This window comes from Centroberyx gerrardi, chromosome 3 (genome assembly GCF_048128805.1).
Source record: "Centroberyx gerrardi isolate f3 chromosome 3, fCenGer3.hap1.cur.20231027, whole genome shotgun sequence".
NCBI classification, from domain to species: domain Eukaryota; kingdom Metazoa; phylum Chordata; class Actinopteri; order Beryciformes; family Berycidae; genus Centroberyx; species Centroberyx gerrardi.
This window is the reverse complement of record NC_135999.1, coordinates 22,401,611-22,418,795: the sequence shown is the minus strand read 5'-3', so window position 1 is coordinate 22,418,795 and position 17,185 is coordinate 22,401,611. Positions and strand designations below refer to the sequence as shown.

The following is a 17,185-nucleotide window of genomic DNA, read 5'->3' as shown; positions in this document are numbered from 1 at the left end:
CATTTGTAAATCTTTTCTGTGAATTCAAATTTAGGCCACAGGTGTGTGAATATTTTCTGAGAGTGTAAATTCCATCATGCAAGTTTTCAGGTGTTTTGCTACTAAAATGCCTTCATACAAGTTGCCATCCCCCCATGGTCGACATCCCCCATGACAGAGATGTCTTCTTCTGTTTTAGATGTCCTCCTGGATATATTTCTTATGTGATAGTCAGATAGTTGGCTTGGGAGTAGTTGTAAGAAGCAGGTGAACCTGAGATGCATGGTTTGGTTACTACCACTTCAGCAAATTTTAGTCACCATTAATGATGAATGAAAGAGTTACAGTGTTAAATATTTGATATTTCTTGATTCCCCTAAATTCCCCTAAATCAACAACAACTCCTTTTTCGTGCTAAATATGGTTTTGCCATATTCCAGTGTTTCCATGATTTCCTTTCATTTAGCACTGGCTGTGGCAAAATTGTGCAGAAGTTTGTATGGGCATTACCAGAGAAACGCATGCATTCCACTTAATTTCACATTTCATGCTCTATGGTCAGTGACTAATGTGAAGGATGGTGTGTGTCGGCTGATTTGCTGGCTGGAGAAATGCGTTAGAGAGAAACTGCAACCTCTGAACTTCTTCAGCTGGTTCCAAAGAATCACTCTGTGCATAGTCTGTGCGTCTGTGTGTGTTCCTGTGTAAAAGTATGATAGAAAGCAGGACTAAGAATATATACCATGGGACATGTGCTGACCAATTTTGCATTACACATTATAAATGATGCGCACAAACAAAAATGATCAGTGATATAAATCATGAATAAGATAACACAAACGAGCTATCCCACTGCGGACATGACTGTGAACATAGATGAACTTGACTGTATAATGAAAGTAACGTGTGGGAACATAGTCGGCTAATTTAACATTACTTATACACAAATGGTAGCAGTTGGCAACAAAATAATTTCTGTTTAACAACATTCATTCAGAAATACAAGGTTTGGTTAAGCTCACTAGCAAGAGAAAGGGAACAGTGCTACTCGTAACAAGTGCTAGCCATGTAATTAACGTAGTACGTACACACACTGTCTTACAATTAAAGGGGAGTGACACCACATTCTGTAAGTCCAGGAGGGAGTTTTCTGTTTTCTACAACTAGACTAAATCCATGCATGTGAAACCAGTGCCGTCTTTTAAGTGGAGCTCCTTCATCACTAACAGGACATTAAGGTGTTGTTGCATTGCTTTGCTGTGTGGTAGGTGCACTATGCGGCCTGCGGAGCGCTGAAGAACATCTCTTACGGCAGAGATCCAGACAACAAGATCGCCATCAAGAACTGTGACGGAGTCCCCGCTCTGGTCAGACTGCTGAGGAAGACCCGCGACCAGGACCTCACCGACACTATCACAGGTTAGATGCGCATGCACAGTTTGTAGACATTACACTGAGTACTAATCTTTTATGAAACATTTAATCCCTAATCTAAATGTATCTCTAACCTCCCTAAAATGGCCCCTCTTCAACATTGAAGCCTAGCAAAATATCCCAATTTCTCATGAGCATTTCCCTCAGCTTTGTAGGATAGCTAGATGGAAAGATAGATATTTTTTTTATTTATTTGTCACTCCTCAATGTACAGATCATACAGAGTAAAGTGCATTTACAACAAACACATTACCCCATTAATGACAGGAAAAAATGGGTTAAGGACCACTCCCTTAGAGTTATGACACATAGGCTAAAAATAAATACACATAAAAGTACTACAGAGTATGTACACTCACACACACATACATATACACATACACACATACATCGTTGGACATCGTTGTGAGGATATAAATATAAGATCGCACACACACACACACACACACACATACACAAATGGATGCTACTGTTACATGTGATAATGTAACAAATGGATGGTACTGATGAAGGCTTCTCTCTTCCTCCCCAGGGACGCTGTGGAACCTGTCGTCTCATGACTCGGTGAAGATGGAGATCGTGGACCACGCGCTGCACGCCCTCTCCGACGAGGTGATGGTGCCCCACTCAGGCTGGGAGAGGGGGAGCAACGGAGGAGGAGGAGGGGAGGAAAACTGCAAGCCGAGACATCTGGAGTGGGAGACGGCGCTCACCAACACTGCAGGCTGCCTGAGGTACGGAGGGATGGGATGGGATGGAGGGAGGGAAAGAGGGATGGGGTGAGCGTCAAAGAGGAGATCAGGGCTGCTGGCTCACATGCCTGACTGTTGCTGGTGATATGGAGGAGATGAAGGGGAGGGAGCGTTGATGTGAGCAGTAGAGGAAAGTGGAAACTCGCCAGCTCAACAGACTGACAGAGGTATGGGATATATGAGGGAGGAAGGGAGGAGTGACAAGTTGGCAGAGCTGGAAAAAGGACATCTGGAGTGGTTTTCGATGACGAGGGAGGAAAGAGGCATTAATGAGGGGATCTGGGACCTCACAAAAACTAAGGAGGGAGATCTGGACAGGGTGAACGAGGGATTTTGAGGGTTACAGGGAGGGAGGAAGCAGAGTCGAGGACAGTGGGGCATTGACTTATATAGTGTAAACAGTATGTACTAGAATGTGGATCTGTTATCTGTGCGTTCCCTCGGCCAGACAATTAATTACAGGGTTCCTATGTTGGTCTGGAAAAGTATTTGTGATTAATTTGGTAACTTAAAAAGTTTGGGAACTGCACGAAAGGACTGGATAATATTGTCCCAGTAAACACATGGCTACATGTTGCAGATGTAGATCTGCACTGCAATTTCAAATATATTGTGATATTTACTGTTGAGAAGAATACTCTTAACATCATATTGTCATATTGAACATCAACCAATGCTTAAATGCAGTCAAGAAATGAAGGTAGGCTTTTGATGGATAATTGATTATCCAAGCCAAACTCAAAATGGTTATGGCACTATCTAGATTGCCTACAGTTTGAATTTAGTGTGCTACTTTATATTATACGATATATATATCTGGAGAATTTATTTTAATAAACAAGATTCCACAATAATTTCAATACTAAGCTTAAAGTAATCACTGTGTTGGGGTTCTGATTACTGAGATGGTGCTCGGGTTTAAATTAAATTGCAGAGGACCCTCAAAATTTAGTAATCTGGATATGAGCTTTTACCTTTGTAGCTGGACAAAATCACAGACATTGTCATTCCAGAGAGCATAAAATTGGTGGGGAAAGTAACGGTTACATCACCAGACCTCCTCTGGCAATACTAATGCTGTCTTCAGAGAGCAGTTAACACAGGCAATAAGTTGAAAGAGAGAAGAGGTCTGTGCTCTGAGTGATCTGCATATTCAAAAAGACCAGAGGAAATCCTTATTTGACTAGTTTTTAGTCTGCAGATGATTATAATGAGTTTGAGGTCAATCCAGTGCACTCAGATTATAAACTGAATACCAGTGAAAGTGTTAGGCTTTGTTTAATAACATCTGGCTCTATTAGTTTTACAATTTATGGATAAAAATGAATGCTGCACTAGGCAGTTTTGCACATTGGCGGCCCCAAATGGCAGCGAGAGGTAACTGTTTCAAATGAATGGACCCAGAAATCATGTAACATCATGTCAGTAAACTGCACACAGCGCGCTCATGTTTACTCAGCCGGCTGGTCTGTCGTTGCTATATTACCAAAGGATACCAAAGGGACAAGAGAGGCAAAACGTCTAACGGTGGTGGTTCCAGTTTTCTCTGTACTGCGGTTTAGGAGACATTTGTATTTCACTCTTGTGTGGAGAAGATTTCCTGGCAGTGACCATACCCAAGACCAGAATTTAATTTGGGCAAATAGTGTGAATGTACGGCGTCTTAATTAGAAGGGATGGGACGCTCCTCTCTGCTGCAGCCTCCTTGTGATTTAGGCTGATAAGACCGGTGTATTTTTACATAAGAATCTTGCCTAGTGCAGCATGAAAATAAACTTCCTGAACTATCTGAAGTGAACTGAGTGCCCCCCCACTGTGGTAGGGAATGTGCCCTAGTATTGTGTGGGAAGGCGTGGCTGTCACTGGGAAAAGCAGGCCAGCACAAAAGACCTGGGCTGAATACCATTCCACACAGTTTTCTGCTTCCTATTCCTTTATTTGCTTCCCTTCACAGAAACGAAGTGAGTGAGAACTAACAGGTTCTCAGTTTCCACCTTGTTGTTTCCACCTGTCCAGCCCTGTTAGATCTGTGAATAGGGCTGAGTGAGGGAGCAATTAAGCAGAGTTTGTCCCACAGTTGTAACCTGATCCTGTCAAACTGTACTGTCTTTGTAAACCAATGGACTTAACAGGAGTTTCACACAAACTACACTGTGGGTTTTTTTTCCAAGCATTGTGTGCAGGAATCCTTTTGTACGCAAAATTGACTCAAGTTCTTCTTCTTTCCCTCTAAACTCGTCCATTCTCCCTCATTCCATTCCTCCATCCTTTCACTCTGCTACTCTGCTAATCCTTTTTTTTTTCTCCTTTCCCCTCTTCTCACCTTTCCTCCCCTCTGCAGGAATGTGAGTTCAGAGCGAAGTGAGGCGAGGAGGAAGCTGAGGGAGTGCACAGGATTGGTCGACTCGCTCATGTACATCGTCCAATCCCAGATCGACTGTAAAGACGTGGACAATAAGGTATGTAGAACTCTCATCCATTTAACGTTCAACATTTTAGGCATTTAGCTGATGCTCTTATCCAGACCAACAGTAGAATAACCTGCAAATTTTATTCTTCTTACCTTTGTTCATGCAAAAGTGCTAGGAAAATAAATAAGAGCCAAGAGAGGTAGAAGGGCTTTTTTAATGAGCAATTTAAAAGACTAGAGGGGATATGATTCAGTGACTAAATTGACTTGACTGGATGCCAGGTTGCATTTTAATCTTTTGCTTTTTCCTTTTCCCTCTCTCATCCCTAATTTTCTCACATACTCTCCCTGCATCCTACCATCTGCCCAGTTGATAGAGAACAGTGTGTGTCTGCTGAGGAACTTGTCCTATCAAGTGCACCGTGAAATCCCCGGCTGTGAGCGCTACCAGGAGGCTGCGCCCCTCAACCAGGGCCCCGCCCCCACCAACCAGAAGGGCGGGTGCTTTAGCTCCCGCAAGAGCAAAGGTCCGTGTTTGAGAGAGAGAGAGAGAGAGAGAGAGGGCTGTATTTGCTCAGTCAGTAGGAGGGAGATGTAGGATTGCGGTGATGTCACTGTTGACACCAGTGTCTACAGTGACACTAGTAGACTGATACTAACACACACACACACACGCACACACACACACACACACACACATTGACACAAACAAAACCAGTGGCTGGCACAGGAATGTTAACAATCTCCCCAACTCAAAGAATGTTCATCCTCGCTCCGCCTGCTCTTGTGTTTGTGTTTCACTGAGAGTATTGATTCGAGTCTCTTAAACTAGAACATCCCTTTTTGGTTGTTTGTGGATTTGCCTACTTTACTAAATCTGTTTTTACAGTGACAATGAACATCAATCAACGTTAATGTGAATGTGTCAGATATAGCCAGCCTGTTGGTTTTCAACAGCAATCTCTGCAGAAAGATTGCACAGGTTTTCTGTAATCTGATGGCGGCAGACTAGATTATACATTGTGACATAGAAGACAATATGGGCAATTTTGTAGGGGAGCTTACAAGGAGATGTGTCCACACTCTTGCATGGATAGCAATGTGTTAATGCCTAGGTATATTCTATTGTATATATTTTATTTTATACATCGCAGTTTGATACTCACTTCAGGCAGGTGTGTTGCCCTGTTACACAAAAATTTTCCTAGTATAACACAGCAACAAATATTCCCAAACTGTGGTGATATTAGTGTGGTGATATTATATGGAACAACTAAGATCAATGTGTATGATGTTAAATGAGTGTGTTTTTTTTTACTTGGTTCACTTGGCGCTCTATTTGGCCTCCATACTTGGCATGTCACATTGCTGATTCTGTCTCTGTGGTGCCATTGGGATGTAAGCAAGTGTTAATTTGGGTGGCTCAGTTATGGCTGCTTTCCTCTTACTTAATTGCTCTCTCTTCCTCCTTTCTTGCCATACTCTTCTCCCTCTTCGCCCCTTATTTCCTTCTCTCCTCCCTCCTGTCATCCATCCTCCTCTCTCCCTGTTGGGCTGGGCTACAGATGAGTGGTTTTCCAAAGGTAAGCTCTTGCTTCTGTATGACCTGCGCTTCGCTTCCACTGCCTGCTGTCCTGTTTGTTGTTGTAGTAGTAGTAGTAGTAGTAGTTGTAGTTGTAACATGAGACTAGCTGAGCTAACAGGTTTGTGTAACTGTCCTCGTACTAACATGCACGCCTCGTTCTCACTCCGAAAGGGTCATAGTGAAATACTCTCCGCTCTGTATGTAAAGAGCATGTATGTCAGTATTTGATCTGTTTGTGTGCGTGCACCTCACAGTATGCATCTAACTCAACTAGATCAAATTCACTAACGGTGGAGCCAGCACTCTAAAATCAGTTCAGTCTGTCAGATTAAGTCTACACTGATTCCATATGGTTCTAGTGTGTTTCTAATGCTGTGGTGTTGCTGTTTGGTTCCAGGGAGGAAAGATGAGGACGCAGCCGCAGACATAATAGACATTCCAAAGAGGACAACACCTGCCAAAGGTAAATATCGGCTAGCACTGCCACTACATCACACACTGACTCAATCAACCTCTATGTATTTTACCGAGAAGCAAATGTTCAGCTGTTCATAACCTTTACATTATTCTCCTTATCAACCCTTCTTCAACCTTATGTGTCTCCCCCCTTCTTTCCTCTTTCTCTACCCGTTCCTCTTTTCCCCTGCGTTTCTCTCTCTCATTTCTCATCAATTACTCCTGCTCCACTCGCTGTCTCCTCCTCCTTCTACCCTCCACCACTCTCTCTCTCTCTCTCCTCCCACCTCTCCTCTAGGTTACGAGCTGTTGTTCCAGCCAGAGGTGGTCCGTATCTACACCTCCCTGCTGAAGGAGTCCCAGAACCCCACCGTGCTGGAGGCCTCGGCCGGAGCCGTTCAGAACCTGTGTGCCGGACGCTGGACGGTAAGATGACTCGCTGAACTGCTATCCACAAACATCCTATTCCATTTCGCTGTACCAACACTTCCTGCGCTGACACACACTAGTTGAACATGGAGGAACAGGCATTCCTAACCCGGACCCCAGGAAGAGCTGTCACATCCTTGCCAGACAGTGGGGATCTGAACAAACATGAACATAAACCTGCACAGTCCTTACAAGACAAAACGGGGCTAGTCAGAGCTTGCTCATTCATATCACATGCCGTTTGGTGGATAGCATAAGCTGTGGACATTTTTATCCCAAGTGCCTAATCGTATCGTGAGACCGGAACTTTCCATATCACGCAGTCTTACCTGTCACCTCACTTACCGCTCAGGTTTCCTCTAAAAACTCTTTTCCACGCAAAATCTCTGATTGTGTTTACATCTGAGACCATTTGTCAGCTGGGGCTACACTGTCTAATTTATGAATCGCACTTTCCATCTTGTTTCACAAATACTTTGAGCTGGCCCTGACCTCTGAAATCCACACATTACTGCAGTGGAAAAAATGGTTATTCATCCCCTGGGTTGTTGTTATAGTTAAGATGTCCAGTGTATCCGACTCTCTCAATGACAAGTCATTGTTTACCTGCCTATATAGTCCTCTAATAAAAAAAAAAAATGTGTTTGTCCCTGTCTAGTATGGCCGTTACATCCGTGCCTTGCTGCGTCAGGAGAAGGGTCTACCCATGATGACTGAGCTGCTGGCCCACGGCAACGACCGCGTGGTCCGGGCCATGTCCGGAGCGCTCCGCAACCTGGCCATCGACGCACGCAACAGAGACCTATTAGGTAAGACTTTGTTGGAGTCCTCCATATTTAACAGACAGTATTTGTAAATACTACTCTGCATTTGTTTTAACCTGGATGGAGTACCAGAAGGCTGGGTTTACCGTATTAGGGCAATGTCGGTATTTAATAGCATTTTAATGTTTAACCATTCTCCGTGTATGTGTGTTCTCAGGTAAACACGCCGTGCCTCACCTGGTGGCCAACCTGCCAGGCGGCGGTCAGAGCCAGCCTGTGCGAGCGCTGTCGGAGGAGACGGTGGTGTCGGTACTGAGCACGCTCCACGAGGTGCTGGGCTCCAGTCTGGAAGCAGCCAAGACCCTCAGGGCCTCACAGGGAATCGAGAGACTGGTCCTCATCAACAAGGACGGGTAAGGGCCGATGTGGGATAGGTGTGTGTGTGAGGATGGGAGGGTGCGATCGACTGAGTGTGTGGGTGAGAACATGTCAGGAAGAGAGATCTGATGAATATGGATGAGGGAGCGACGGCAGGCTCTTGCCTATGAGAGTCTGTCAGCTTGTTTTCACTTTGATGGGATATTTTTGTATCCAGGTCTGCAAGTTACTAGCCTAAATGTTAGTAGGGCTGGCCAATATTGGTGATTCTGGGACATCGTGACGCACAATTCTGCTGTCTAAATTGATGATAACATATTTAAAAACAGACAAAAATGAGGTATGAAACATTTTCAGGAATATTATTTGAGTATTTCAGTATTGTTTGACATCACACCTAACATTTCCATTTCATTCCAACATTAAATTTACATTTCATTAAATTTGATTATTGAACATGTGATTTTGCATAAATGAACCATATCGTGATATATATTTATATAGAAAAAATCCTTATGATTATCGTGATATTGATTTCAACCATATCGCCCAGCCCTGTTAGGATTACAAGTCTGGAATACTTGTCCTCCTTATGCGTGCTTTTTAACACCTACCGCCTCTTAATTTCCACTCTCTCTCTCTCTCCCTCTTCTCCTGCCTGCTGGGATGACCAGCAATCGATCTGAACGGGAGGTGCGTGGGGCCGGCCTGGTGCTGCAGACGGTTTGGGCCTACAAGGAGCTGCGGCGCACCCTGGAGAAGGACGGCTGGAAGAAGACGGACTTCATGATCAACCTAAACCCTCCCAGCAACAACGCCAGGGCCAATGGAGGATACGAGGACAGCACTCTGCCGCTTATAGACAAAGGTCAGGGAGCGAGAGAGAAAAACGCATGCATGTGTACTCGCCCTGCAAAGTCAGACAGATAAAAAGGTCTGCAGTGTCTTCTCTCATTAAATCTCCTCTCCGACAGAAGTATCGTTGGTACAGAAGCAGACTCTATATATTTTTTATTAGCATTCATGGGTATAATTATAGTTGATATGGAACCTAACTTACATCATGACCTTTTACCTTAAAACACACAAAAATGAGTTACTGCTGTTTGCCTTTGCAGGGCAGCACGTGCACTACACCTGATGGGTCAAAGAGGAGTTGCAAATAACTTGCATGTTTATTTCAACCTGTTGGAATACCAGATAGTGTTTGGGTTTACCGCATTGGGACAATTCAGATAGTGCTGGCTAGGTTTGTCAATCACAGAGAAGTATACTAAACTGATTTTATTAATACTTTCATATCATTGTCTAAACTCTTTGGCACTCAACGCAATGCTTGTATTGGCAAACAGCACCCATCACATACCAAAGTTAAGTGAGACCATAAAAGTATTTGCAAATATTATTTTGACACATACACACACACACTTTTATTTTATTACACAACACTACTAATTTATTACACAATTAACACTACGTCTCTGAATTGATAGAACCAATTCAATTCAATTAACATTATGACAGTGAAACAGTTGATATCTATGCTCATTGTGTTTGTGTGTCTTTGTTACTCAGGGGCAAAAGGGGACCGGGACAGAGACATGATTCCAATGAATGACTTGGGACCAGGCAAGTGTGAAAGCAGAACACGCGCACACACGCACGCACACACACACACACACACACACACACACACACACACACACACACACACGTACGTGTTTTAACATGTATCTGTCTCCTCTTCATCTTCAGATGCCTACTCCACACTGGACCAGAGAGGGAGGAGGAACACTCTGGACAACACACTCGAACCTGCTGACAAAGATGCAGTACAGGTAAACATGCACCACACATACCACACACACACGCACACACCTATGCATGTCTTCCATGCACGACTGTACCTTATGAGGATATACTTATTGACTTACATTTATTCTCTAACACCTAGCCTTAACTCTGACTACTACATACCTAGCCTTCATCCCTTTCCTAGCCCTAATCTGACCTAAATCTCTAAGGTCTTTTGAACATTTGGACCCCACAAAATAGTAAAAACATAGCTCATTCACATACAGTTTCTATAACTTGGGATATGCTTTTTCCATTTATTTTCACACTCAGTTATTGATCAAAATAGATAAATGCTATGAAATGATCTGTTTCTAGAACGTCTTTTAAACAAAGCAGGCACTGGCTAATAAGCTGTAAAAGTTTTGCCAACAGTGCATGGAGGAAAGGACATGGAACAGTGTGTGTGGACTGAATGTAAAGTTTAAAGGACAAAACAGGTCTAACAGGAGCCTACTATGAAATCGCAGCAATATCACTATCATTTCCTCATCAATCGGTCATGGTCAGCAGCATTGGGTAAACGGATCTTTCAACATCTCTGCAGTGAGCAGACAATATTACTTTATACTGTCTATCTGTTGATCTTGTCTGGATCTGCATCACCTCTATGTAACGATTCCAGTTTATTCAGAGGCCGTCAGTCCATCCCGTCACAAAGCTGTATCATGTTTTTTCCCCACAGGCACATTAACCGCACATTATTCTATGTGAAACTATGTGAAACCTCAATGAAGGTTGCATCAGAACAGTTCTGAAATGGGGCGAAATTAAAGTTGGTGAAAGGAAGAAACGATAAGGACAAAGTGGGCTGACAAGTATTGACAGAAGTTAATATTACCAAGAAATGATTGCACAACATCCTACACGGAAAAAGCTGAAAAATGAACGGAAAACCCCCCCGAAACTGATTCATCATGCTCACCACACACACACACACACACACACACACACACCTTGTGAGCCACCAGGTCTAGTGACTACACATGAAGACCAGCATCCTCACCTACTATTAAAACGTTAGCGTGTGAACGGACATGCTCTCACACACACCCACAGGCGGCATGCTGATGCATGTCTTGTTAGAGCACTGTGGGTAATCCGTTTCTTACACGTAATTTCTCACCGGTGTTCTTTTTCCCCGACCTGGCCTAACATTAAACTGACTTTTGTAACCCTTCTTTCTTTTCTCGTCCGTGTCTGATGCCCTTATCTCCCTCCTCTTTTTTTTTTTTTTTTTTTTTTTTTGGGCCAACTTTCTCTCTGGCTGTTCTGTGTGTCCCTTCACACATTCCTCTTTCTTTTCCTTCTTTTTTTACTCTCCTCATCTTCTCCCGTGGATTTTCACACATCTCCTTTTCACCCTCTCCTTGTTTCTCCTCTTTATCTCTCTTCTCTCTATCTGTCTTGCCTGTCTCTCTCCTTCGCTCTCTCTCTCTCTCTCTCTCTCTCTCTCCTCCTCCGTCTCGTTCTCCCTCTATCACTCTCTCTCAGGGAGGGATGTATGGGGAGAGGCAGACCTCTGTGCCTCTCATGGATTCTTATGATGGTTAGGCCACACCCACTGTCACACTGCATGTCAGCGCATGGTATGTGTGTCCCACCGGCTGCTCCTCTCAACTCACTGCATGGCCTTAACATCTTAGTTGTGTACCTGTGTGTGTGTGTGTGTGTGTGTGTGTGTGTGTGTGTGTGTGTGTCTTAGAGAGTGTGAATGACAGTGATCTTCCATTGTATCTGGACTGTTTTCTTGCTCCCCCTGCTGGCGATAAATGTAAAGTGATTTTGTTGTTGTGAGATGTAATTTTCTTTGCGCACAGTTTGATTTTGTCTAACATGTGCTAATTGTATCCCTGTGTGTTGTATTGTGTACTGTATCATAAAAGCCAAAGCTGTGAATCTGAATTTTGAATGTTTCCCTGTGCCGATTATTCACGCCGAGGCATGAACGTGGCATTATTAACCGCTCGGCCTTATCAATTCCCACACTCCCACACTGTCTCTCGTTTTTGTTTCAGAAAAACTGATAGTGTGCATCACTCGACGACAGCCTCCTCCCACCTACTGCCCCTGCTGAACTGACGACACTCGCCGAGGGACCACTATACCGCCGACCGGACTGAACTCTCTTCTTTTCATTCACTCTTCTGTCCCTCGCTCTCTTTCATTCTCTCTCTCTCTCGCTCTCTCTCTCTCTCGCTCTGTGTTACATTCCTCCGTCGGACCTGACAAACGGACGTTAGCCACTGATGAAACATGGAAAACCGACGTGGCTCCTCCCTCCCTGTGGACAACCTGACATGACACTATGACCACTTTGTGTTCTTCAAGCCCCCCAAAAAAACCCAAAACGCTAACCACTCACCGGTGACCGTGGCCACAAGCTCCTCCCACAACACTACTCCCCCCCCCCCCCCCCCCAAACTCAACATCACTACTATTCCTTTTGACAACACTACGACTCCTGACAGCAAAAGCGGAGATTGTGGCTTCATCTGGGAACCTGGAACTTTTGTAATTTTGGAAGTCGGAGCTACACTAGACTTGCCAAACGACTTAAAGGGAACTGTCGGAAAACGGAGCAGCGCCCTCTCTTGAGGAAATTTCACAAAATGGGTATTACAAGATGTTTTGAAGAAATTTAGAAAACACGTCTTCTTTTTTCTCTCTCTCTCTCTGATGGTTAAATACTACAAAAAACTATTTCCTACAACTGACAACCAATGTTTATCTAATCAGACGTCTGTGATGCTTCTACTTCTGTTTTTGATGGTGATTATTCCTCTTCTTGCTTTGCGCTGTACCACAGTAATGTACATGTGCCAAAATGACTCCTACTGCTACTGCTGCAACTGCCAATACTGAATGCAATCTCATCAGAACTTTCTCCACACACACACACAGACGCACACACACACACACACGCACTCTTACAACAGTTACACTGAAATAATTTGCTTTGTTGTGTCAAGAGTCGGTGACAGTCCATTGCTAAGATGCATGGGGTGTTGCATTTTCCTGTATTTATCACTCATACACTAAAAGGGGTGGAGGTCTAAGTAGAATTCCATGACGGATACAGATAGAAATAGACCGCATAGAGCACACAAGTAATTCTCCACCATGTTGGAATAGGGAGTATAGTCTGTGCTATGCGACACATTTCTACCATTATGTTTCTTTCCATTAAATGTAAAAAAAACCCTCTACTTTCTAATTTCTTAGGAGATATCGCAGGATTTGATTGATTCAGTGAGTGCATTTCCTTTATCTGCAAATCTATATTATTATGAATGTGTAAATATGAGCCTCTAACAGCATCTGTGTGGGCTAACTGGAGTGCCTCGCTCATTCATGATGGGGTCTGATGGGTGTGTCCGAGACGACATGGGTAACCAATCAGGGTGTGTGTGTGTTTTTTTTTCTCAGTAGCAAGTTGCCAGTTGAGAATACATGGAACTCAGCAGTTTTATATCCTGCAAGATAATGGAATATATGAGCTTGTGTGTATGTGTGTGTGTATGTATACGAGACTGTATGTGATCAGTCTTGGATTTTTTGTTATTCGGGTTGTTTTCTGTAGCATATAAAACTGTTGAGTTGTGTGTAATTTCCTGCTCCACAAACACATGGTCTACCTGGCTTGGCTGGTAGCTGTTGAAGACTACAGAACAGTACTTGGGAGAGGACACATTACTGTCTGTTTGCCTATAATTTCTTTAGTACAGTGCTTGTTCTGTAGAAGACTGCATATTCTTAGTGCCGAGTAAGATGTAGATATTTACTGAGTGGATGATTAAAAGAAGCACTAGGGGGGTAAAAAATGTGTGTTTTTTTTTCTTTTGTTCCTCTTTTTTTTTTTTTTACTTTCCCCTGTTTCTGTTTTCCAATGCCAATTGAAACACTACAGAGGGATTTGCATTCTCTCAAATTAACAAGTTGCCTTTCAGAGCGGACTGATTAAGAGGGGAAGAGAGGGGAGCAAGGGTTCAATTTGGTCAACTATATGTCAAACTCTCAATCTAAGGAGGTGTAGACCAGACTGCTATTAGATAAAGTGGGGAAAAAATAAAAGCACATTTAAACTATATATACAAGAGAATATTTGTTAATTTTAATGGTTTTATGTATTTTTTTTTTTTTTTATATTTTATGATTTGGGTTTAATTGTTTTGGGTGCTCTGGGTGAACGCATATGCAATCAGTTTTTATGTTTGATTGAAAACATTCACAGTTTATATCTTTTAATTAAACAGAAAACAAGTTAAAAAAAAAAAAAAAAAGAAATCCTCCAACTCATGTCAGTCATCAGATACTGGAACACTAATCGAAAAGCTGATTCTGGATTACACCTTAATCTCTTTGCCTTGGCTCTTAAAGTTGCACATTCTCATTTATGAATGAAATATGTAACAAGCAATACTGTTTTTAATAAAACAAAAACATGATTTTTCAGAAGCCTTGTTTTCTTCTGACTCTTGCATACATATACAGTATATTAGACTATATTATAATTAATCTTTTGATAGGTGGAGAAGGGTTCATTGAGGAAATGCTCCCTTAATCCCTCTGCCAAAAAAAAAAGGAAAAAAACATTTTGGGGGGGATTTCCTGTAAACTCTCCACAGTGCATCTTCATTCATAGTTTCCCTTCATTACCTCGAAGGACAGCGCGATCCGGAGCTTCAGTGTCTGTGTCTTTTGACCAGGGTTGCCAGGTCCGCGGTTTTCCCGCGGAATTGGGCTACTTTTGAAGTGTTATTGCGGGTTGATTTTTTTGTCCGCTGGTTGGGTAGGTTGAGAACCACTGGTCTACACCACAGAGCATTATTTCATTTATGATAATATACTGTATCTAATTACACAAGGCCATTTTAGGACCTAGGTGAAAGAGCTGTTTAGGGAAAACTGCTTTTAATGCTGGCACACTAAACACTTATGGTGTTACTTTGTAGATATTACAATACATTTGACAATGATAGCAATGCTGTTGGACTTTAAAAGCAGTGTATATGGTTTGGCAGAGGCATATTTTGAGTTCTGGTATTGGGCTGGTTTTATTGGCCGTTGGGCTGGTTTTGGGCTGGTTTTGATTGGCCATTGTGCTGGTTTTGTCACACAGACCTGGCAACCCTGCTTTTGACGGAGGCCTAGAAGTGTCGCTGTCAGTTTGCGACTCAAAATTTCACATAATGAGTACGGGGGAAAAGCTAAACATTTCATGGATTTGTGAATTACTTTGGGACATCGTGTCACTACTTAGAAGAAACCTCAGTTGTCCAGATCAGTCCCACCCATGCAAGAGCAAAGGTAAGTGCAAGTTTCAACCTACTTCTCCAGCACGCGCGTGTGCTAACATTTACTCAACTATCTTGGCTAAATTAACTGTTTACAGCATTAAGCGACACTGCTAAATCATTACTTATGGATGTTATGGGGCATGGCACGAATGTTTAAGTTGTAGGCAAAGTTTAATAAAAGTTTTATGCTAATGATGTAGCCAGTGTTGTGCATGAACGCGCTAAAAGAGCGCGTTCATTGAACGTGCTCATCAGGGTTGCCAGGTCTGTGTGACAAAACCAGCACAATGGCCAATCAAAACCAGCCCAACGGCCAATAAAACCAGCCCAATACCAGAACTCAAAATATGCCTCTGCCAAACCATATACATTGCTTTTAAAGTCCAACAGCATTGCTATCATTGCCAAATGTATTGTAATATCTACAAAGTAACACCATAAGTGTTTAGTGTGCCAGCATTAAAAGCAGTTTTCCCTAAACAGCTCTTTCACCTAGGTCCTAAAATGGCCTTGTGTAATTAGATACAGTATATTATCATAAATGAAATAATGCTCTGTGGTGTAGACCAGTGGTTCTCAACCTTTTTGTAGTCTCAGGGATCGTCTGATAAGATTTAGTTATTCCATAACTGTCTATAGTGTAGATTGGCAGATTAACAATGAAGAGTGTGAAACCTATGGACAGAATAGTCATTATTATACATTCTCTCATTGGGCTAACTTATTATTTATAGATATTATTCATGTAATTTGCATGCAAAATAGGTCTACCCAACCAGCGGACAAAAAATTCAACCCGCGGCAACACAAAAGTAGCCCAATTCCGCGGAAAAACCGCGGACCTGGCAACCCTGGTGCTCATGTTTTTGGTGAACGGTGAACTGAATTTATCCGTTTGCAACTAATGAACGTGAACGTGAGCGTCGTTAACTCCCGCGAGAGTTAACGACGCTCACGCACTGTGTTTTACGGCACCCGGCATGGCTAACCTCCTTGGGCTAGTGCAACTGGCAATTCAGACGCAGCTACCGGTACTGCTGAAGTACTCTAAATACTCTTTATGTGTGCTCTGCAGAACTGAAATCATAGCACATCTTTCTTTTATGTTTTTGAACTGCTGCATAATTTGGTTCATGCAGGCTAAATAAAATTTCCATTGCATCTACAGTATACCTTTACTGCACCTCTTTTTTCACTTTCTGCATAATATGACATATTGTTTAAGTGGTAAAACATATACTCACATTGGTTTTTCTTGGCTTTTAAAAGTAATCTCTGTCTGTGATTCTATAGTAGTATACAGTAATTCATTTAGTTTGGGAAGTGGGCAGTGGCAATGATTGGGGGCTGGGGATGGATGGGTAGGCGGAGGTTCTATTGAAAAAGAATAGCTCGGAGCAGCTCATTTAAAAAAAACGGAAGAAATGAACGTGAACTAGTTCATTTTTTGGGACTGTGAACTTAGTTCAAAATTCAAAATTGTGAACTATGAACGTGAACTAGTTCATTTTAATCTGTGTGAACTGAACTTTGAGCTAGCTCTTGTGAAGTGTGAAGTTGCACAACAGCTACTACGTTAGCCCGAACGGCCTCGAGATGTCGCTGCAGGTTATTTGCATTTTACTAGCATCTTCAAAACCTTGGAGGAAATCTTGACCTGCACTACCATGCGGCAAGAAACGGCTAGTTGAAGACATGAACTAATGCCATAACAGTTAGTTGTGGGGAAAATAGACACTTAAAAGTTCAATTACGGCGTTAAAGTCAACTTTGAACGTTTCAGAAACGGAAAACTCCATGTCAGTCCACCATTCGCCCTACTACGCAGGCGCAGGAGGTTCTAT

At 42.7% G+C, this 17,185-nt stretch overlaps 1 protein-coding gene across 4 annotated transcripts in view; it reads left to right on the top strand.

Annotated features, from left to right (window-relative positions):
- The window catches only part of ctnnd1 (catenin (cadherin-associated protein), delta 1), a 28,053-nt gene extending 13,710 nt beyond the window's left edge, over positions 1-14,343 (top strand). For 2 of the 4 annotated variants that reach the window (XM_078289743.1, XM_078289745.1), the window contains exons 9-21: positions 1,248-1,398; positions 1,946-2,147; positions 4,507-4,624; positions 4,946-5,102; positions 6,141-6,158; positions 6,558-6,623; positions 6,915-7,042; positions 7,704-7,854; positions 8,027-8,222; positions 8,862-9,055; positions 9,763-9,816; positions 9,943-10,025; positions 11,536-11,630. In XM_078289743.1, the coding sequence (XP_078145869.1) occupies positions 1,248-1,398; positions 1,946-2,147; positions 4,507-4,624; positions 4,946-5,102; positions 6,141-6,158; positions 6,558-6,623; positions 6,915-7,042; positions 7,704-7,854; positions 8,027-8,222; positions 8,862-9,055; positions 9,763-9,816; positions 9,943-10,025; positions 11,536-11,595 (1,578 nt within the window). In that variant the 3' untranslated portion in view covers positions 11,596-11,630. Of the gene's footprint in view, positions 1-1,247; positions 1,399-1,945; positions 2,148-4,506; positions 4,625-4,945; positions 5,103-6,140; positions 6,159-6,557; positions 6,624-6,914; positions 7,043-7,703; positions 7,855-8,026; positions 8,223-8,861; positions 9,056-9,762; positions 9,817-9,942; positions 10,026-11,535; positions 11,631-12,059 lie in introns of those variants that run through there. The other 2 variants (XM_078289753.1, XM_078289749.1) reach the window with 2 other exon arrangements.
- The last annotated feature ends 2,842 nt before the right edge of the window (positions 14,344-17,185 follow it).